General features: G+C 40.6%; 2 protein-coding genes across 13 annotated transcripts in view; one reads left to right on the top strand and one right to left on the bottom strand.

Annotated features, from left to right (window-relative positions):
* Positions 1 to 20503, bottom strand: part of DCTD (dCMP deaminase) — a 55884-nt gene extending 35381 nt beyond the window's left edge. For 2 of the 10 annotated variants that reach the window (XM_085222446.1, XM_085222445.1), the window contains exons 1-2: positions 18482 to 18795; positions 7302 to 7422 (exon numbers count right to left, since the gene is read on the bottom strand). The gene's annotated coding sequence lies outside the window, so the exon portion shown is untranslated. The other 8 variants (XM_085222453.1, XM_085222451.1, XM_085222449.1 and 5 more) reach the window with 8 other exon arrangements.
* Positions 19203 to 22086, top strand: part of WWC2 (WW and C2 domain containing 2) — an 87653-nt gene continuing 84769 nt past the window's right edge. Inside the window, exon 1 of one of the 3 annotated variants that reach the window (XR_014882903.1) lies at positions 19203 to 19654. Coding sequence is in view for 2 of the 3 variants with exons in the window: in XM_085222438.1 (XP_085078564.1) it covers positions 19524 to 19654 (131 nt within the window). In the remaining variant the exon portion in view is untranslated. The remainder of the gene's footprint in view (positions 19655 to 22086) is intronic. The other 2 variants (XM_085222438.1, XM_085222440.1) reach the window with 2 other exon arrangements.

Here is a 22086-nt window from a genome sequence, read left to right as displayed (position 1 = left end):
CGTGAACAGAAAGCAGGAAAATACAGTTCAAACTGAATGGGGGAAAAAAAGGATATATATATGTCTTAGACATGATAGATGTAAAATGTATAAAAGTAAGAATAAGGAAGTCAAAAAATAACAGAGGTTATGCCCAGAATTATGGGCTGTATTGAACATGTCAAAGATCTGGCAATGCTAGATACAAAGTTGAATCCAGGTAATTGGATAAATTATACATTAAATTATGTTCAAATTGTTTGGTAAGAATGTAGAATGCTGCATAAATACCATTAACCATTCAATACTTGGCAGTAGATAGAAAGGACAAAAATTCTATACAGAAGATAAAGAAGGCTAAATCCAGTCTCACAGCACGAATGGGTGTGAAAAGAATTGCAGACCAGAATATTAACTTGAATCTGACCCAGGAAGACAAAGATTAACAGCCCAAGTTTACTTGTTAGCTGTCTTTGTGCAATGAACTGATAGGTAAGGCAGCAGACAGAACAGCAGAACAAAATCTTCTCTTATCTTCCTGTTCTCAATAAATTAGGAGGTATACAAGTAGAGGACAGTACTGGTTGGAAGACTGCTGTGATACTTCTGGGAACAAAGAGGGATTTAGGGCACCTTATTTGTAAAGTGTTTGTATTAGAGCACTAAGTGATGTTCTTCATTGCCATGCTGTCTAACTAACGCAGTGTATGCTACATTTATCACTGCTCTATCTGTCCTCGTATTTCAGCTTTTATGTTAGAGCCTCTCCAGAAGGTGCAAACTCAAAACCAGTGATTGGAAGCAGTTCTGTGGCTATCAGATCCTTGATTTACACAGTCATATGCCTTTTCAGTTTCCAAATGCAGCCTGTAGGAGAACCAGCTGGACAATATTAAGAAAACAAATGCAAGCTGCACTTCACAACATCTGACCATACTCACTGGTACCAAGGTGGCTTATTCTTTTGACAACAGCAACTCACAAACAAACATGGGCTGAAGCTGATGCAAATGGGAAGAGCTCATAGAGGCAGTAAGTCTACTCTGACTGAAAATACAAAATTATGAGCGGCCAGTTGAGTCTATAATCAGGGACTGTTCGTGCATTCTCACTAATGTTCTTGCATCTTTGCATCTGAGACAAATGTTTGCTCTCAGGCAGTTATCTCTGTTGAGCTGCAGAAGATGATAACTTCTTTTTCACCTGTGTTACAGAAAAGAGGTGTGAAACCTGCAGCTGTCCAGGAGCTCTAATATGTTATCTTTTGAGATATCCAAAATTGGTTCTAGACACAGAAAACTCATTTTCCACTCTCCATAATGCTTTTTCATAGATCTGAGATCTCAGTATTTTGCAGCCTACAGTCAAGCTAACTGAAAAGCTAGATGATGAGGAAAATGAGGTTATGTTTGGACTGAGTTGTTTCTTTGTTATATTCTATCAGTATAACATATATTTGTATAACAAACAAAATTCTGGAAGGTCTGAGTGTAGGGAAAGAAGAAAATACAGAATCAATTCTCACAGAAAGAAAAGACTATCACAAGAGTCACCAGCTTCTATTTCATGTGCAAGACCAGCTTAACCATAAAACAGGCCATTTCTCAACAAAGCAAGACCAAAAGCTGACTGTACGTTTCCGCAGTATTCTTAAGGCAAAACACACGGGTCAAACGGGCAGGTTAAATGATGACAGACATCGCACTTACCTCGTTTTGGAAGATTAAAATATTAATATATAAAGTGCAGCATAAAGAATAGAGTAAAACAGAACAGAACAGGTTATTTTTTTCACAGTGAGTTATGATCTCATTTGCCTTCCTACTGATGTCAGATGCATACAGAAAAAATAGGACTGAAAGCAGTGACTGTGGGAGATTCTTTCTCACAGGCTTTTGTGCTGCTGATCAGGGCACTGAGAACAAAATGAACCTTCTCTCTGTCCCATCTGAATCCCTCTCACAGCAAGGGGATGATGAACTAAGCTCTGCTCGCCTGCTCTATTTGCTTTTCATGGATTCTCTGTGTTAGTATGGAGAAACTTTGTGGTTTTCTTCTATCATTCTCTTGAATCAGCCTATGACTACTCTTGCTTAATTCTGAACCTACCTTAGATATTCTCATCATCTCACTGGGTGACTGAAACATAAAGGCACTGACAAGCACTCTGATGAATCTTACATCTATGCTTCATATCTAATATTTTCATACAGAATTTTTCCTCAAAGACATTCAGATATTGACCTTTGGTAGATTTCCAGATTTTCTATCCACATATTAAGATGCAAATTGCTCTCCTTCTCCCTCCTTAGAGCAATCTGCTAATGCTTCTTTTCATAATATTGTCAGTTTTTAACTTCTGAATGCTCAGTTTTGCAATACTAATGACCTTTTTTTTGGTAGAATATGCAAAATAGAGTAATCTGCTGTTAGCACCACTGGCATCAGTGGTATTATTCCTGCTCTTTGTGAGTACAATGATGAATAGAAATAGGCCCAATGCACACAAGAATAGTTTCTTGGGATCCTCTTCTGGACAATCTTCCATTTAATTGTTTCTTTTACAAAGCTTTCAAGACATCCAGAATTTTCTTTATAAGTCTTTTCTTCATATTGGAAGAAATATAATAATGTTTTTAATAGGTGTGTAATGAATGAAGCTATGAAAACGAAATGAGGGCAGAAGCAGAAAAGGAAGCAATCTTACTCCTGTAGAAAAAAAGATGTATTGCAAGTCTGCTTGCTTTACGTTACTACATGGAAAAGAATTAGTATATCAAATGTTCTCATTTGGTATATTATCTAGCTTCTGGTAGTTCATTTATAGCTAGATGGTCATCAGCTCTGACCTATCTAGTGACCTTCACACAGTATTTTATATTCTCTGCCTTTATGAACAATCTTTTTCATCCTCTAAAATCCTAATTGACAAAAATGATGTTTCATCCATGATGTTTGCAATAAAAATAATATAGCTTCAGATGACAACTGACAACATTATTTTCTGAGCACAGGGGAAACATAAATCTTGTGAGACAATCAACTGCTAAATCAATTAAAAAATAGAGGCACTCCAGTTAGCTTTAACTGTTCATTATCATAAGAAATTCAAACACTCAGGCAGCTGCCTAAGGCGTCAGCTAACCAAATCTGCACTGAAGTTCCAACAGTTTAAAAGATGGAAAAAGTCGCATAAAAGTGAAGTTAAAATATTTGAGTACATCTTATCCAGGAAGATGTTTATTAGAGTACAGGATACCATCTTGACGTGGCTACACCCAACCACTGTTAGCTTCCTCAGTTTCTTAATTCCACTGAAGTGACAGACACTGAAATATAGCAGTAGGTCCTATTCATAGCACTTAGAGTAATGGTTTACCATAGAGCTGCCTCACTTTATCCTTGTAGCCCATCAGCTTCCCTTTGGAAACAAACAAACAAACCAAGCACAGACGCATAGGTAGAACTAGCTGATGCACACAGGGCATTACCAAATCCCTATGAAATCCATGGCCTGTTGTACAAAAAATTCTAGTTGCTAGCACTAGTGAAGGAATTTTTCCAAGTATTATTGCAAATCACAATATTCCCTTTAGGTTACCACTGACAGAATTTTAAAATATTTACATTATTTATCGCTTCCTGTGCCTCCTCATCTAAATGAGAGCTGTAATCAATAAATCATCAATACTTCTTTTTTTTTTTTTTTTCATTCTGCAGGATGTAAATTGTGTAGCTTTACATTGTTCCTATGCATGTGTGTAATGCCCAGCCTTTCCTAAATCATTAGAAACAAACTTACTTCTAATCAATAAAGGTGCACCTATCATGGGAGTTGTAACTACTTTTATATACTGAATAATGAATCTAAATAGCATGGGATAAAATGGCAGCAGTTGTTTATGCATTACAGCTCTGTAACCTTACAGCTTCTGTAAAGGTGAACAGAACTGTATCCACTGCTTAGGCAATATTTTAATTTTAATTTTATTCTGATTTTGTGCTTTTAACTCTTTTGGTCTTTCGTGAGAATCAAGAATTCTCAACACCTCAGATTCCATTTTACAGTAGACAAAGAATAGAACAGAACAGAACAGAACAGAATAGAATAGAATAGAATAGAGTGGAATAGAATACCACAGGACAGAACAGATGTAAGTTAAGTCTCTCCATTTCTGCAGCAGTTTTAAAAGGACAGAACTGTAGAACACATTGCTATCACAATATATTTTCCCCTTCCTGATTTTTTTTAAATTTTTAGTGATGAATAAAGAATGGTAAAACTTCATAAACAAAGTCTTTTTTTTTTTTTTTTTAATAAAATACTTCCTTTAGGAAAGATTAGATAGATAATGAGGCAACAGTAAATGCTGAAGATACAGCTGGCATGCTTCCTGAAATGGAAGTCACGTTGGGTCTGAAGTAGTCCTTAGAATGGCTTTTTTGAGTACTGCTATACTTCACCCACAGACTTGAATGGAATTTCAGTTTACTCAGGAAATTAATTAACTTTATTTCAAACCATAGGAAAAAAAAAAAACACTTAAAACTTAAAAACCATTACCCTCAAACTTGTTTTAAAGGTGTCTTTTGATAAGGAAAAACAGCCCATTAATCTGAATGACAATTCTTACTGCTCTCAAAATGAATCCACTTAAAAGTCTGGGACTTTTTACGGGAAAGTTTAAAACTATTATATTTCAAATTAAATTTGAAGATATTGCATATTGAGATGCATTTTTTTTTCTCCCATCACTTTTAATTACTTGTAAATTTGCATGAAAATAGGATCCTTATTTCTTGAAAGATCATCTGCTCCTGCTGCTTTTTCTTCATTGAAGATGTCACTTGCAAGGGGTTAGATCTTCAGGTAAGGTAGAAGCAAGAGCAGATGGGCTCAGAAGAAAGAAAAATGTTATGCACACATTATTTTTAATACTAAAATAAAAAATGAGGATAAGAAGACAGAATACATGCTCTGAAACCAACATTCCCATATTTTTCCAGGAGATATAGCTGTCTCTCCACACAAAAGTTATTCTAAACTTTAAAATTGAATTTAGAATATGAAAATACAATATAAAACTCTAAAGATTCATTAGAATAACTGTTTACTCAGGAAGATCCCCTAGTTTGATACTAACAGTATAATTATTTACTGCACCATAAGGAAACACAAGGAGCATGCAGTCTGGTTCATTTATGCCCTCAAAATAAGACTTACCCTTTACTAAAGAAAAAGTTTCTAATTCTTGATTGTTGTTTCTAAAACACATGGCTGACTCCTACCTAAACAGAAGCATTTGTTTTGCAAAAAATCAACCAGTCAAATGCTTATGCATTAGTGTGAACAAACCATAAGTAGGCAACAGTGAAAGACCACAAAGTGTGAATGACTTCCTGACTCCTCCATGTAAAGATCCACTTGAAACACAACAGTGGAACATATTGAGAGAGTTTGCACTGCCATGTATCTATGCTTTTAAAGAGAATTGAAGGTATTCAAAACCTGGTGGCCCTTAATATATGGCTTCCTGCTTCTATTTCTCAATAATGAAGCTTGATTCCAGCTATCAGCATAAGCAAATTCACGAAAATTGTGAAGAGAGCTTGTAATAAAAGTATTTTAAAAAGCCACCGAAGAGACTCACACATTGAAATAAAATGGTTCTGCTTTTAAAAGAGTTATGTATTCAGTATTATTGAAGGTGAAGTGGTCTTTAGATAGCTCTGCACAGTTCCATAACAACGTTTTAGAGAGTCATTGCAACTGCATGCAGCATGTTCTCAGGGAACCATCCTGAAGTTCATCACACTCTGGGCACAAAACTGGTGATGAACCAAATAACTGTATTTCATTGGGTATTCCAAAACTATATGCAAAAGTCTGGCTGTGTAAGTAAGGTTTTGGAATGACAAAATGGTGTCAACGGTAAGATTCCCAAGACATGTAGGGTAAACTGGAGGCAGTGCTGCCTCTCTGCTGAAAGGGGGCATCACTTGATTCTGGAAAGAAGGGAAGGGAAGGGAAGGGAAGGGAAGGGAAGGGAAGGGAAGGGAAGGGAAGGGAAGGGAAGGGAAGGGAAGGGAAGGGAAGGGAAGGGAAGGGAAGGGAAGGGAAGGAAGGGAAGGGAAGGGAAGGGAAGGGAAGGGAAGGGAAGGGAAGGGAAGGGAAGGGAAGGGAAGGGAAGGGAAGGGAAGGGAAGGGAAGCAGATTTTAGAATGGGAGTCCTACTAATTAAAATATGATTGTCAAAACTTCAGAAGTTATATTTGACCTCATTTCTTTTGGTACAGAAAATGCTACAGAGGTAGGGGCAAGGCCCAGCAAGTACTTTGCCTGTGGGCAGGACAAACTGACAGTGCACTCACATACTCAGATTCAAATCTCCAATCCAAATGAATTGCTACTAATAAAAACAAAGCACAGAGTCCCTTTTACATTGTTTTATCCTGTTTAAAAGACAAACATTTGCACACTGCAAGCCTCAAATGGATAAAAGCTACCATGAGAACTTATAAGCCATCTGCTAGCTTACTAATGAAGCCAGTAACTATTATTGTTTACAGTTGAACACCGGGGGTCATGCGTATTTGCTGTAATGAAAGAATCAATGCATCACTGCAGATGCTAAAAGAGAACTTTTTTTTTTCCAGACTGCTAATTATAAATACAATAAAATAACAAATTAAAAAAAAATCTGTTCATATCCACAGAGAAATAGTGCTTGGCACACCACATGCAAAATGCAGCACTCTTCTGTTGTCTAGTAGTCTCTACTTGATAGACTCGGCTTACAGAAACAGAATTACAAAAGTTACTCTTCAACACTAAACAAATAGCTGACCACCAAGGAATGCTTTGTCCCTAATTCTCTAATCTACACAAACCTTCTGCATTATTTAATTGTTTGGTTTATCTGAATGTAATGATGAAATGTGCATTAGCAAGCAGCCAGATATTTCGTATTGTTTCACTCTATTTCTCTTGCCTGAAGAAGACACTATGACACTTGAAAACTTGGCTCATTTGAGCTATTAAAAATGTCCTGAAGTTTTTAAATGTTAGCTGATACACAGCAGTGACACAATCCATTTCCGGTTTACTGCTTAATCACTCAAAAATGTACACAATAACATTAATTTACAACATCTAGCAAAAATAAACAATGATAAGTATTTGAACATGTGTACCTCATGAAATTCTTAAATTCATTGAAAACAAGACATTCATTTTGAAACCTCCTTAATGGCCTTCACATGTTCTAAGAATGTACTTTAACTTCAGAAAAATTTCTAAAGCCTATAAGGTAAGAGCTTACTTGCTTTGCTGAGTTGAAACATCGCAAATGACTCTTCAAAGACCTCTGGTACCCTGGTGCATGGTGCAGCCTTCTTGCAGCTTGTACTCTTCTCATTCCACCTATACTCTTCTCATTCCACCTACAGCACATGAAGAAGTACTGATTTACTGTGTGACCAAAACGCAGCATAACATCCTAGACAGATGGGTTGGGGTAGGCAAGAAAGCTGTATTATTGTAGATATCAAATAGTAAACAAGTTAGGAAAGAAAAGGGACAACATAAATTCCTCTTGTACTGTGATGCATACTTACAACAAGCTGTACCTAAACTGGAGACAGAAACAAAAGAAGCTGTTCACAGAATACTGACAATATTTTCATATTGTGGCAGTGTGAATGCCCAGTGGATAAGAGTGAGCAGAGTTCATTAATGGGAGCTGGAAACTGCTGGCCCCACCGCAACGCTTTGCTGTGACCCCCACCTCATTCATGAACCACAGACAAGTGGCCAGAGTGTAAGGCAAACTTGCTGTGTGGATCACCACGTAAGCACACCCCACGTGTGCTCCTTGAGTATGCCTGTGCCTGGGACACTGGGTGGTAGGAAGGTGGAGATGCCTGCTTAGCATCCATGCCTTGCTTTGGCTGACCTAGCTGCACTTCTCCAGAGAAAATTCCTGAAAGAGCCGAGAAGTCAGGGTATGGACAAGGATGAGGAGGATGAATGAGTTTCAATTCCTACCCTGACTACATTTCTGTCTTTGTGGACTTAAGTAAATAATTTATATGTCTTAATTCTCTGTTTTGTAAAATGCCCGAGATAATACTTTCTTCCCTAAACCACATACAAGCATGTATGAATGTGCTTGCTTCCCCAAATTACAGGGGAGTTGCAAGAATTAATTAGTTAATGTTTGCAAAGTGCTTTGAAGGCAGAAAGCACTCTATAAAAGCTAATTATTAAATCAAACGTTTATCTGACTTTATTACTAAACCACTAATAAAATAAGTTACATAGCACGTGCGGGCTGGAAAAGGCACTTTCACTGTCTAAAAGATATAAAGGTTTTAATTAGCAAATGTTTTGAAAGCGCTTTGCTGATGAAAAAAATGCTAAATGTTAATAAAGGTTTTCCCTAATGAAAACAGCTACAAAATATGAACTCCTGGATGCTACTGTAACTTCGCGTGTATCATTGAAAGTTTTGTCCCGTGGGAACAATCTTTTTATTTGAGGCACAATTTTTGTAATATTGATGAACAAAATTGTGGTTATTGTGTCAAATAAATGTTCAGATGCAGCAAGAGATTAAAGGTATCATTCTTAGCAAAGAGTTGCAAAACCTAATGTATTGTCAAATTATACATATATACACATACTATTGTTTTTACTATTTAGCTTAAAATTGCATTGTGCTAAGCTTCCAAGCTCCTGCTACTTTACAAAGTTCAGCTTTTCCAAACACTCTACATGCACATGAATGACCTGTTATTCACATGCTATCTGAAAATCTAAGCATGCAAACGCATTTGAATCTGTCAGAGACAGGCACTTAGAAAGACTGAATTGTGAAACTTACTCCAGCCTTCTGACATACAGTGGTTTGAAAGGGAGTTTGAAAGTACGTAGATCCTGATACTGTGGTACCTGTTGTAATGCCTGCCTGTGTCTGTAGAAAACATGAAACCTTGAGTAATGAGAAAAGCTCCATTAAACCACTCTGCTGAGAGGGCAGAGGCGTGCCAGCATCCTTCCTGCTTAGCACGGTGCTGATGGCAGGAGGATGAGAGTGTGATCAGTCAGGCCCACTCAGTGAAGTACTGCAGCCTGGCTGCCAAGGCAGAAGCTGCCCATTTCCATGACCCAAGAGATGAAATACCGAGTGCTGTCCCTACTGCTTCCAGCAGAGAAGAAAGCTCCAGGTGTTGCTGTTCCAGAAACCAAGCGGTCTGCTGCTTTCCGATGTCACAGATCGATGGCTCCAAAAGGTCCCTCTAAAATCCCAGAGCAAGGGAAATAATATGTGTTCATTAATGTGAGCCATAATGCTTAATTTCATGGGGCAGGAAAACGTTCAGAAGATGATTTGTTACAAAAAGGGGTTGTGCCTTTTTGTACTACTCTCTTCCAAGCAGCCTAGATGAATCAGAGCAGCAGCAGAAGTGATAATCCTTCATCACTGCATCTATTTGTCAGGTTGTCCTGAAGGAATGAGAAGTGAGATTTTTGGGAAGGTGGGATGGAGGGTTCAGGGCTGGGGAAAGGAAGAGCCACCTGGAAATAGATGGGAAAGAAGAATGCTCAGCAGATTTGGTAAAATATCAAATAAGTCTTTAGCAGAATAAATTTAAGATGACTGATGTTCTCTAAGCCCAGCTTTTTTGGTATGTTTTCCTGGGTTAAAAAATTACCTTAGAGAAATACAATTATTCTAGTTTTACAAAACAGTTCCAGACTAACTAATAAAAGGATAGTCCAAATAATTTTGCAGTTAGTCTAAAACTATGTACAGTGAAAAGCATCAAGATTGCAATTGCATGTAACAATCAGTGTTGATTACATCCCAGTGCTTATCAGAAGAAAGGTTTTGCGTTGTGATCCCCTGTCACTGATAGCATTTGGCATGGAGGAGTCACGCTACGGATTTTAAATAATTGGACTTAAAAAAGGCTTCCCTTGGTGCTGCAAAAGCATCAGCTCTCAGGTTAGACTGGATAGGAAACAGAAAGTTTTGACATACTCATTACGGGTTGTCTTTCATCCATCACTCTTTGGCTAAGCTCAAGGTCTCTGGGTTGGCTTGGGTTGGTAGGCTTTTTTTTGGCTATTTCTTAGTTTTCAACAGGTTCTTCAGTTCATTTTTTTGACATTGTTTCCAAAAATCTGACACAGCATGACATCGTAATTATTCTGTCAGGATGATTTGCTATATTTGAACATAAGAATGTTCTGTAAATAAAGGGAAGGGATAAGAAAGAATTTTAACTCTGCAGTCTGGTTTAAGGCCTTTGATTTTACTTTGATTTAGAAATGTCATGGTTCACTGAAAGCTTACCAGAGTGAGTTTAATGGATTAGAATATGTTATTAAAATGAGATTGCTAGAGAACTGTATTCCACAGATGTGGAATATTGAGAAGGGAGATTAAACAAGCTGACTTGCAAGAGGCTTCTGCTGCATTAAAAGGCAGTGTATATTACATTTTCTTTCATGGGTTATAGGATGAAGGACATGAGTAGCACTAGAGGTTCACTACAGCAGGCAGTGTTCTGAAGCCATCAGCTTTTCTCTGTACCTTTCTTTATTTACACTGAGACATAGAAACAGATTTCTTAGAGATATATGCAGGAAAGTGTTAATATTTGACGTGGTGTTACAGACACATAAAATCTGCATACGTACTTCTGAGAATCTCTTATGTTCTTTTTCAGGTTGTTTTTTTTGTTTGTTTGTTTGTTTGTTTTAAGCAAGACTTCCTTCAGGGATTTCTTTGACTCAAGGAAATCTCTTTGAATAAGTAATTCCTTATCTTCTTGTCTCTCCCCTGCTCCAGTGTATGTCTTTTCCTCTCACCAAAACAAAACAAAACAAAACAAAACAAAACAAAACAAAAAGCCTGCATTAGTTTGTTCAAGACCTATGAAAACAACCTATAACTTCAGAAACATACATTTTTATCAGTGCAACCTTTGCTTTCTCTTAAAAGTATCTTGAAGACTGTAATTAGTGGTTACGTATAGCCTGAGAACAGTTCCTTCCCTGTAAGCAGAATAAAAGGAACACGGATTTTGGGCCTTAGTTTCACATGATGCCCTCCAATACCTACTTAAGCAGCTTAGTGCTGCTCCTGAGCATCACAGTAAGCCCTCCTGGGACCTGAAACGTTGTGGCATATGGTAAAGAGATCTATTGGAAGGAAGATCCAGTTCTGGTGGTAAGTCCCAATGGAGGGGAGTTAGTTGGATGCACAGAACGACCTGAGGCACGGGTTGGGCACAAGGATGGCAAAGAGGATGTCAACTTCTCCAGCTCTCACAGAAGCTGCTGCTGTGACAATAAGGCATTAGTGCTGTTTCTAGGCCATGGAAGGATGTATAGCACACTCATCTCCACTTGGAGCTTTTCCCAAGAAAACACAGGAGCAAAACTCAGCATGCCTGGTTTGGCTTTGGCTGGGTTCTGTCACACGAGAGCAAGATGGCTTCAGTGATAACTCCAGCCACAGACTCTAACAGCAGATGTCACCGCTGGCAGTGCAGGCATTGCAGGCTGTTCACCCCATTGACAGGCACTGAGCTGACTACAGCCACCAGCAGGACTGGTCAGGGTGTGGGGATCCGGCATATCATCAAGAATGGACAGTGTGGTAACAGAGGTACGACAGCTGGCATCAGTCGTGGAGCAAGCAAGGCCCACGGTGTCAGACGCACTGTGAGCCCTGTCCTGACAAACCCCACAAGAACAAAAATGTGAGGTGGGATGGGGAAGGCAAGGAAAATAGCAAAAGCCAGCACCTGACACTGAAGAAGTCCCACCAAACCCTGGTGTAAGCATAGGAGGTGAAACAGATGGAAACTGTGCAACAGCCAGCCCTTGCTTCACTGCATCTTGAAGGTATACTCCGTCTATTTCCTCAGGTTGAAAGGCCTTGTTGTGCAATCTGAAAGAAAAATAAACTTTTTTTTTTTTTTTTTTCCAGAATTCCTGGATTGGAAAGCAGGCTGCTGCATAACAGTACCACAGTTCTGTTGCATCTTGTATTTTTTGAAATAAGGCGATGAGTGGTAAGCAATCAGTGAGTTTCTGAGCTACTGCTTGAAAACCTCACTTTTTCCTTTCTATAAGAGAACACCTTTGTTTTCATTGCTGAAGGTGGCATATTGAGTTGGAGAAACAAGTGTGAATATTTCCATTTAAAAAAAAACAACGAAGCCTGTTGTGAATGATGATACCACTGGAGGCTGTTGAGATCACCATCCTGAGAAGATCTGCTTTTTCTACTCATTGTCTGTCTAGGCTAAGAGGAAATCAGTACGGATCCTAAACATCCAGCTGTTGATCTGTTGGGACACCACTGCTGTAGGTGTGAAGCCAAACCTGGAGTGCTGGGTCGTTCCAGGCTCCCCACTGCAAGCCAGGTGTACACGTCAGAGAGAGTCCACTGATGGGCCACAAAGATGACAAAGGATCTGGAGCATCTCTCCTATGAAGAAGCACTGGCACTGCTCAGTCCAGAAAAGGCTCAGTGCTGGGAGGCACAGGGAAGGAGGAGCTTATCAATGTCTATAAATACCTGTAGGGAGAGGTGAAGAGGACAAAGCTAGGCTCTGTTCAGTGGTGCCCAACGCCAGGACAAGAGGCAATAGGCACAAATTAAAACACAGGAGGTTCCCTCTGAACATCAGACAGCACTTTTTCAATGAAAGCATGATCCAACTCTGGCACAAGCTGCCCAGTGGTGGGCTCTTCAGCCTATCAAAGCCACACAGACCTGATCCTGGGTAACTGGCTGTAGGTGTCCTGGCTTGAGCAGGGGAGTGGGACCGTATGAGCTCCTTAAGCTTCTTCCAACCTCATTTATTCTGTGATTCCTCAAGAGTAAGCATCAACTATATATCCCTCGGCTTTGCATTCACACCTTTACAGAACAGCTGATTATCAGCAACAACTCTCACATTTCAGTCCAAGGATTACATTTTAATACTTAAATTTTGCAGACTTTGCCTAGCTTTGAATTATTTTCTTTGAATTATTCTTCAGCATAATATTTTTATATTCTTGGAAGTTATTTCCTTATTAGTGCATTTCAGTTGTGAAAATACAAGTACACCTAATCACAATTTATGCTTTTCTTATGCTGTTTCACCAAGAAATTCAAAGAAGAGCTGAAAGAACAGTGTCACATCTTATATGTGGACACAGGTATTTCAAAATATGCTTCACCATGTGGACTTTGTAACTTTTACACACGTTTCACCTGGGAATGAGAGACCAAATAAAAGGACTTTTTGTATGAATTATAGTCTCTTTTTTGTGATAAGAAAGCGTATCCCAAGCATTTCTGAGACCACATATTGAAGTATTAAAAATGATATGGTGCAATTTGACAGATTCAGCTTAGGAGCTGAAAGCATCCTATGTTCTGATCCCTCTCCTATTTCATTTAGTTATTTTTTACTCCATTAAGCCACTTACCCCATCTCTTTTTATATGTCCACCACAAAGTGAACATAATAATAGTATGCTGTGATCTTTAAATCTTTCCATTGAGATTCTGGGTTTGGAGTAACAAGACTAGAATGAAAAATGCTTTGGGATAGTTAGTAGAACTCAGCAACACCTCTAGCAGTCCAGCAGTGCTGAATCTTGCTACTGATTCAACTGTCTCATTCCTACTATAAATCTGCACAGGCTCTCAGATTTTATTTTTGTAGTATAGTTTTTAGCCTCTGTTAGCAATCAGATAGAACTGGGGTTTGTCTGTTGTCTGCCAGGATAGAAATCAAACTACTTTGCACTGAGCTTTTTGTCATTGAAGGGAAAGAAGAGATGGGAAGCAGAAACATGCATTTCTTTTTCATATTGCAGTTTGGAGGTTTTATACTAGTTCTGTGTTTCAAATAGTATTTTTCATTTGTTAGAAAAAAAGGGTTCCTTAAACTTCTTCATCAGACAGAAGATTTTTTTTGATCATGCAAGCTTTAAACATTCAGGCAACTAGTCAAGTCTTCTTCATTTACTGCATTGTGTTTCTGAAAGTACGTGGATGATACAAAAGAGAGACATACTTTCAAATGTCACTGATAAAACATTCATTTTTTGTATTTCATCCTTCATATAGAACACAGCAGACATATGTAAGTGCCACATTCTGGCTGTGGTGGGAACACAGTCCTCGCACCAATGGAGAGGGAATGTTAAAAATATTGTCTCTGTAAATCTGTACACTACGTGGAGTATCTTAAATATTTGACAAAATTCATTGCTGTTCTCCACCAAAGAGGTGTTACTAAGAAACTCTTTCATTCTTCTCTCAGTAGAATCCCCCGTTGCTGGTCAATTTCTGTCTTACACGTGGCCAGAAGAGAAGATCAGGCTCTTGAAAACCTCCTGTGCTGACCAGGTGTGTCTTTGGGTTCTCCAAAGCCATTAGACAGAAGTGAATAAACAGTGCAATTCTACAGTTACATGACGAAATGCAGGAAAGTTAAATTTGTGTGCACTAGAATGAGAGATACTATTTAAAAAAAAAATACAGTAAGACTGTCTCTATAGAAAATGTAACATTGAGAGTACATACCAAGACTGCATCAAAAAATTATCTGGGAATATGTCTCAAAGGCTAATTTGAACTTCCCCTCCTCTTTATCTAGTGAGGATGTATCAAGCTGTAGCCCAATATGTAGTATGGGATCTAGGAACAACCAAAATTCTCCACCATCTTTTTATTTTGCCTACAAAAATATCAACAATGTTAATCAGTTAACAAAACTGAAAGCTGAATTAGTTTAATGAGTTGTTTGGGTTGAATTTTAGATTTTTACTTTGAAAGCGTTATTCACATTTCCATAATTAAGCTTGAAGCAATACTATTACCTTGTTATTTCCACTTCACCTACCCTAACTTTTTAATCAGAATAACAGTTAAAATTGCTCTGTGCACTTGTTTTCAGATTTATGGGACTGTAACTGTCTTCAAGGACTCAAAATGTGTAATTTGTGTAATTTCTGACTATTTTCTTTTATACATGCCTGAAAGAAAAACAAAGCTAACATTTTGAAAAAGTTTATATATATACTTGAAGAAGATTCTGGTATGGTCTTTTTCATTAATCCTATGGAAAGTCTTTGTAGGACTTCTTATTTTAGCACTATTCCACTTGAACATCAGTGGAAAGAGGAGGCTTCAGAGAAAAGAGAAAAGTGGAATGAGAGTAAGTATATATCAAAGCCGTTCACTGGCTTCATTGCTTCTGCAGAGCTTCGTCATAAATTCAGCTAGAAATGGTATCATTCAAAGGTCTTTTATTGTCAGTCGTATGCATGCACCAGAGGCTGACAGTAGGAAAAGTAGCACTCCTCCTTTCCCTCTCTCATGTACAGTTTTATTCCACAGGACTTTAAAAACTGTTTTTAAAACTGAAAATCTCCAGGCACAATGGAGTCCTACTTGGGTTTTTGTATGTTTATTTCGGAGTTGGCTTTGGTGGTGGTGGTTTTTTTTTTGAAGACTTGGCTATTTTAGACAAAAATCGCTGTGCTTATAAATAAGCCAATATCCATAATGCTGAGAATATTGACATTTTTTACAGTTCTACAATAACTGTATGTCAAGGAAGTCAGATTGGCTGTCCAGATTGGTTTGTATAGTGTTTAAGTGTCTACAAAAAATAGCAGCATAAACAATACATATATATTCAAGCCTTTGTCAGATTTTTTAGAGATTCATTAATTCTGACAGTGTATTTCATAATTCATTCTGCATTCAAATTCTGTTTGAAAGCAGTGGAAACTGAGCTACGATGTAGCTTTTCAGGGAGACAGCTACAGCTCTTGATTCTGAACCATTTGAGGCTGGTATGAATTAGAACCGTAATGACTGTAAATTTCTTCAGGGACATCGCTCTAGTGGATCATCAAACTAAGGGAGTCACGAATACGCCTTTTTTGTAATCACAGTTAGAACCAAGAGCAGATTTACTGTGAATCAAGAAGCAAGCAGGGAGTACAGACTGGTGTAAGGTAGACTTCTTGTTACATGAAAGGCACAGCTATTTGCCTTTGCAGATCCTCTTTCCGGATCTCTTTCCGTGCTTAGATTCCAAATTTTCCATAGATATTTTTCTTCAAGCTGGTAACAGTAACACAGAAAGGACACAAAACAGCTGTGATTCTAATTTCTTTTAACTCAGTCCTTTAACTACGTACTACAGATAATTCTTCAGACCTGTTAAACATACACAGCAAAACAGAGGAACAATTAACTCCTTTTCATTGAGCCTATCTTGTTATTTATCATACTTACTGACAGACACACAAGTCATGTCACAGCTACATTTTCCCATGCTTTAGAAAACTCCTTCATATGTACCCGCCTGTGCTCTGAATAAGGCAAGCATACATCTTCTGAACTATCCTGTCATATACAATTAAGCCAAACAATCTGTGGTACGCTTATCAGCTGACAACAACAGCAGTGTGCTAGGCAGGTTATCAGTTGGGCTGTAGGTGTTCTTGTAAAACTATTTACAGTTAAAATTTATAGTGTATTTTAGACTAAAAAGAATCATCAGGAATACTCTGTTCTGCCCTCCTATACTAGACATATTAAAAGAATACCATAGTGGAAAAAACTATTTTCTACCAGTTCAAATTGCAAAATAGCAGAAAACAAGATGATAGTGGGAATCTACTATCTACAGCAAAAACTAACATTCCAACTGATAACGATAAAGGTCTGCCATTTACTCACACAAGTATTACCTACTTTTTGTCAGTATTACTTCAACTACTGTCATTGTCAATGTAGAACTTCTTAGGATTCTGGGCTGTAGATTCAAATGTGTACAATGAAGTGCTCAAACAACGGATGGAGGAAGGGGAAAGCCTAAGACTTACCATGTAACAGTCTATGTTTAGGTGTAAGCACATGTGTATACATATACAGAAGCATCCAAACAGAAACTAGACAAATATGCAGTGGTCTTAACATATTTATTTCCAAAAATTAAGAGTTGCCATTTCCACCTGTTTGTGCAAATGAAAATGGTTTGTTTTTTTTTTTTTCCCTGACGAAAAGTTTTACCCAAAGAGATAGTTATAAATCAGTTCTATATCCATGCACATCCCATATGGACTGCTGAAGTCGTGACGTAGGACAGAAATCAGGTAACATCTCAGAAGTCATAATTAATTTTGGGGGTAATACTGACAAAAATGATGTTTCACTTTTAGCTTAGTATCATGGATTTTCTTACCACATGCTCTCTTTTCTGTGGATTGTTTATAAAGTAGGAATATAGCAGTGCTGCTGTATAACAGGCCTGCTTTTTAGGAAAGAAAAAGACTGTACCACTATAAAAGCTTCTTATTCATGCCAAGGATAGCTAACTGGCAGCTAGTTCCAGAGAAAATAATAACCTCTGTAGCTTTTCTCAATTTACATAACAAGAAACATTATTGATAAAGCAAACTAAAACAGAAATCCAGCTTAGACTATCCCATGATTGCCATGTGTACTTTCTCACTGTAGGATGATATCTAAAAGTAAGTTTATGAAATTAGACTCTTGGAAGATGTAGAAGTTTCAATGGATAGTAAAAGGACTTCTTCACACTGGTGAAAAACAAGGCTGGACTTTATAAACCAATCAGTTGACTGAAACATAATATTCTCAATGAAAATAAATGACTGTCACTTTAGTAGGCAATGATCCTGTTACTTCCTGTAGCTGAACTCTTATGGAGATGCAGAGGCTTGTACACCTCAGATCCTCTCCACTGTTAATCACCAGGGCCTTACTTGAAGTACGTACTTTCATTACACATTGCCTTAATTCAGCAGATGTGAAAATAAAAATCTTCAAGAGAGTTTGAAGGTTCACCAGCAGGTGTTTTTGGGAAGCATACAACTATTTACAGAGAGGGAATAGCAGATTATTATTACAGAATAAGATGATTAGAATGACTAAGATAGCAAATGTCTTTACCAGATCAACAATTAGCTAAATTAAGATCATATCTCCCTTTTTTTTTGTTTTCAACATCCAACAATGAGAGTTGGATGCCTGTAAATCAATTACTGCAACACCTAATGGTTGGGTGCCTGGCCTCTTAAGCGGAATCCAAAACCCTGTTGGGCACTGGACAAGCCTGCTGCTTAGTAAGCACAAACTGTTATCAGGAGAATAATCCATAGGGCTGAGTACTAAGCTGTAGAAGGATAGGCAAAAAGAAACCAAACCAACAACAACAAACCCACAGCTCTGGGTTCCAAACCTTCTTTCCCACAAAAACTTTGCTTTTTCAATCCAGAAAAGTGAAAAGAAAACGATCTGGAAAGCAGGGAGCAAAACCTGGGCTACTCAGGAGTGCCAGCCACAGAACTACAATCATGTTCTCGCTCCACTGCTCCACTTCTGGAGCCAAACCCTGGGGAACAGATACACATGCTAATTAACAGAGCTCGTTAGGTTACCTTCTATCAGCCGAGCCATGGCAACCTGTCTCACTACTCCTCTCCCGCGCCGTAATTCACACCTGGCTTCTCAACGCAACGTGCGTGCGGCTGCCTTTCAGGCCAGAAGGCCACCTACACCGTCCGTGAACGTTCCCTGCCGGCGCTTCTGGTAAAAAACAAACGATCGAAAAGTTTAAAGTCCTCTCAGAGCTCAAGAGAAAAAGCTCAAAATTAGAGCGAAAGGGAAAAATGTTAAGCGCCGAGGTCCTTCTAACAACCCTCGAGCCTTAACGGAGTTTTAGAGAGAGTTCAGAGGAACGCTTTCAGGCGGCGCGCACCGAGTAACGCTCAGAGGGGAGCGGCAGGGCGGGAACGGAGCCGCCCGCGCAGCTCAGCGCCACGGGCCGGGAGAGACGCGCCGGCAGAGCCCCGAGGGCCGCGCCGCCTCACGGCGCCTCGCGGACAAAGGGAGCGCCGGGCGCGCCTCGCCTCCCGCAGCCCACACGCCGCCTCCCGCTCCGCTTTCCCTCTTCCTCTCCTAGCCGGCTTCGGTGGAAGCCGCAAGGCCTGCCTCGGCCCTTCTCCTCCCGCCCCCGTTTCCTCCGCCGGACTTGCTCGTGCCTTTTCCGCGGCCCCGCCCGGGCCCGGGCTTCCCCCCGTCCCGCGGGCGCGGCGTCGGGGGCAGCGCCGGCAGGGTTAACCCTGAGGAATGCGGCGGGAGGAATGTGCATGCAGATGAGGTGGATGCTAATCTCATGCTAATGAGCGGCGGCCGCAGCCGCCCGGGGCTCAGCCGGGCTCCCCGCGCCCAGACGGCAGCTGGGCTCCGTCGGGAACCCTGACCTGGGCTGCCGCCCGCCCGCCCGCGGCAGCCCCGGCACGGTGGGCCAAGAGCCGGCGGCGAAGGAGCGCTTGCCGGGCTGCCGCCAACGTTGTCCCCCAGTGCCGGGCCGGGCTCGGCTGCGGGCCCCCTCTTCGTCCCCGCGGCTCGGGTGGGGGCTTTTCCCGCTTCCCTTCTTTCTTTCCGTCCCTATGGAGCAGCCGCCCCCGCCGGCCGACCATGCCTAGGAAAGCGGGGAATGGGCAGCTCCCCTTACCCGATGGCTGGGAAGAGGCGAGGGATTACGACGGCAAAGTCTTTTACATCGACCACAACACCAAGCAGACCAGCTGGATCGACCCCAGGGACAGGTGGGTGCGAGGCGGGGTGCTGCCGGCCTGCGGCCGCGGAGCTCGGAACGAAAGCTGGCCGCGGGCGCCGAGAGCGGCCGGGCTGCCCGACAGGTACGAAAGTTGGCCGCGGGGCCGGCCGCCATCCCACCCCCACGCGGCACCCCCGGCCTCCCGCCCGGCCGTCCCGGCCCGAGGAGCGCCGTGCTGCCGGGGAAGCGGCCGCAGGCCTCGCGTGCCCGCTAGGCCTCGGCACGTCTCAGCCCCCCGCCAGCCGCAGCCTCTTCCAGCTCTGAAGGCTGAAACGGGCAAAACTCGCCTCGAAAACGTTTTGGTGAGCGGCGTGGGCGGCTCGCGTGCTGCGAGCGCGTGAATCATCGGGGCCGGTCTTCCAGCTGCGGAGGGGCGGCGGCGGTCGGGACGGGCGGCGGGTCCTGCCGCGGTTCTGCCCCGCCAGCCGTGCGGAGAGGAGAGCCGCCCGGGTACCTGCCTCGAGTTCTGGCCGCGGCGCTCCTGGAAAGTAACTGGAAGAGAGAACTTCGTGTCTGTGTTAACGTTGTGTTATACGCAGTACGGAAATAAACTTAAAAGCGGTCCATTCGAGTGATCAGAAACTTAGAGAAGGCGTTACGAACGCGTGGAACAAGCTGTCCTGCATTATAAATGAGAGCCTGGGTTTGTGTTTCTCCGAGCGGTGAGCAGCCCGCTGCCTGCGGCTCGCGGAGGGAGCTGTGACAGGCAGCACCGCTGCGCAGGCCCGTTCCGCTCTCACACTTGTTGCAGCAGCAAATTCCAGCCACGGTGAACTTCGTGCTTAACGTGCTTTCAAGTGCAAAGGAATTTAAATGCCTTGTAAATATTAGTGAGGTGGTAAAGTGTACGGGACGGTGTTGTTTATTACACCTGTGATAAATTGGCCTCTTTGACTCATTGATTTTTTTTCTTTTTACTGCGGACAATAAAAAAGTTCTGGCTTTCCCGTCTCTAGAAGTAGCGTATTTAAAGAATTACTCGGCGTTAAACTTTGAATTTCTGTTTGCAAAGCAGAGTGTGAGGCGTGTAATCGAGGTGAAGCAAAAAGTGAAATTTGAGAACCTATCGTTGTAACAATGCCTCAGGAGTGCACTAATTTAGAATTATTTTCTACGTGTTCTCTGGCTCTGAAGAGTTCAAGGGTATGCATACATGGCGGTAAAGTTTGAGTCTTTGCTGTCATTTGTAGACTACCTGGCTAAGTGAGTAGCAGTGGTCTGCTTGCCATCCTATAGGTACAGGATAAATATTGTTTCATTAATGCATTGATGATTGCAGGTGAAGGAGAAATCAAGTCCTGAGACTCGATGGTCTGTCACGAGAACTAAGGAAGTAGAGACCTTGAGAGAGCACGGTGTTTGAAATAATTGCTTACCCTTGTCAGTCATGGAAAACAAGCAGAGGGATTTTGTGCTATGGAGTTCCTAACTTAGTGTACGTGGCTCAATCATGAAGCTGAATCGCCTGCACGGGAGACTGACAAGCCCATTTAATCTTCAGTTTACATTACCCGTATTTACAGTATCTGTATTTACAATCTGTTTGTACTGGTGACCTGGTTTAGAAAAAGAATTGTTTGAAAGTCTTGTGATGGGTTTGCTTGAGAGTCTTTTGTATTTCCCAGGTATTTAGAAAATGTGTATTCTGAAACCATACGAACATATGTCAGTAAAACTGAGATGTGATCTTCCAAGTTTGTCAATGCAGTAAAATCTGGCTTTGCGTTGGTACTGAAACTTCTCTTAACATGTCAAAGTGAAGGTAATGCATTCTGCAGTAAGACTGAAAACAGTTTCATACTTCAGGACTTTGTTTTCTACTTCTTTCTGTGATGGAGGTTAAAAAGTTTTCATAAAGTACTTGTGGACCTAAAATCCTTCATTGGTAAAGCAAGTGTAGAAGAGGTATGATTTTATTGATATTTTTTTCTTCTGCTTTTATGGTACAGCATTCCCTGGATATTTTTACATAGAAAAGTTGTGCTTGATGTTTTAAGATACTTTTTAATCCACTTTGATGTAGAAAGTACTAGCCTCCAATATTTGCATTGTGAACCACGTGTCTGTGGGTCAGCAGATGTATTTGGGAACAACTGGAGTCTCATTGTTAATGGTATGAAATAGTCATGTCTAGAAATAAACTGGAAGAGAAAATACCATATTCCAAAGCTTATTGGAAAAAAATTGTGTTGGTTTTTTTTTAATTTACCCATACTTGTTTCATCTGCTTTTCTAGATGTTCTGATTGTACATGTTACTGTGTGTACAGTTTAGGTCTGTTACTATAATGATATCTTTGTGTACAACATGAAGAAAATTTCACATCAGCCTCACCTTGAGGCTCAGTTTTCATTTTTGCTCTCTTCATTTCTCTGAGTAACCCCATTGACATTAGAGAAGCTCACACTTGCAAGGGCAGAA

This window comes from Meleagris gallopavo, chromosome 4, assembly GCF_905368555.1.
Source record: "Meleagris gallopavo chromosome 4, MGAL_WU_HG_1.1, whole genome shotgun sequence".
Taxonomy (NCBI): Eukaryota; Metazoa; Chordata; class Aves; order Galliformes; family Phasianidae; genus Meleagris; species Meleagris gallopavo.
Note: the sequence above shows the minus strand (reverse complement) of the source record. Positions and strands in the feature narration are given on the sequence as shown.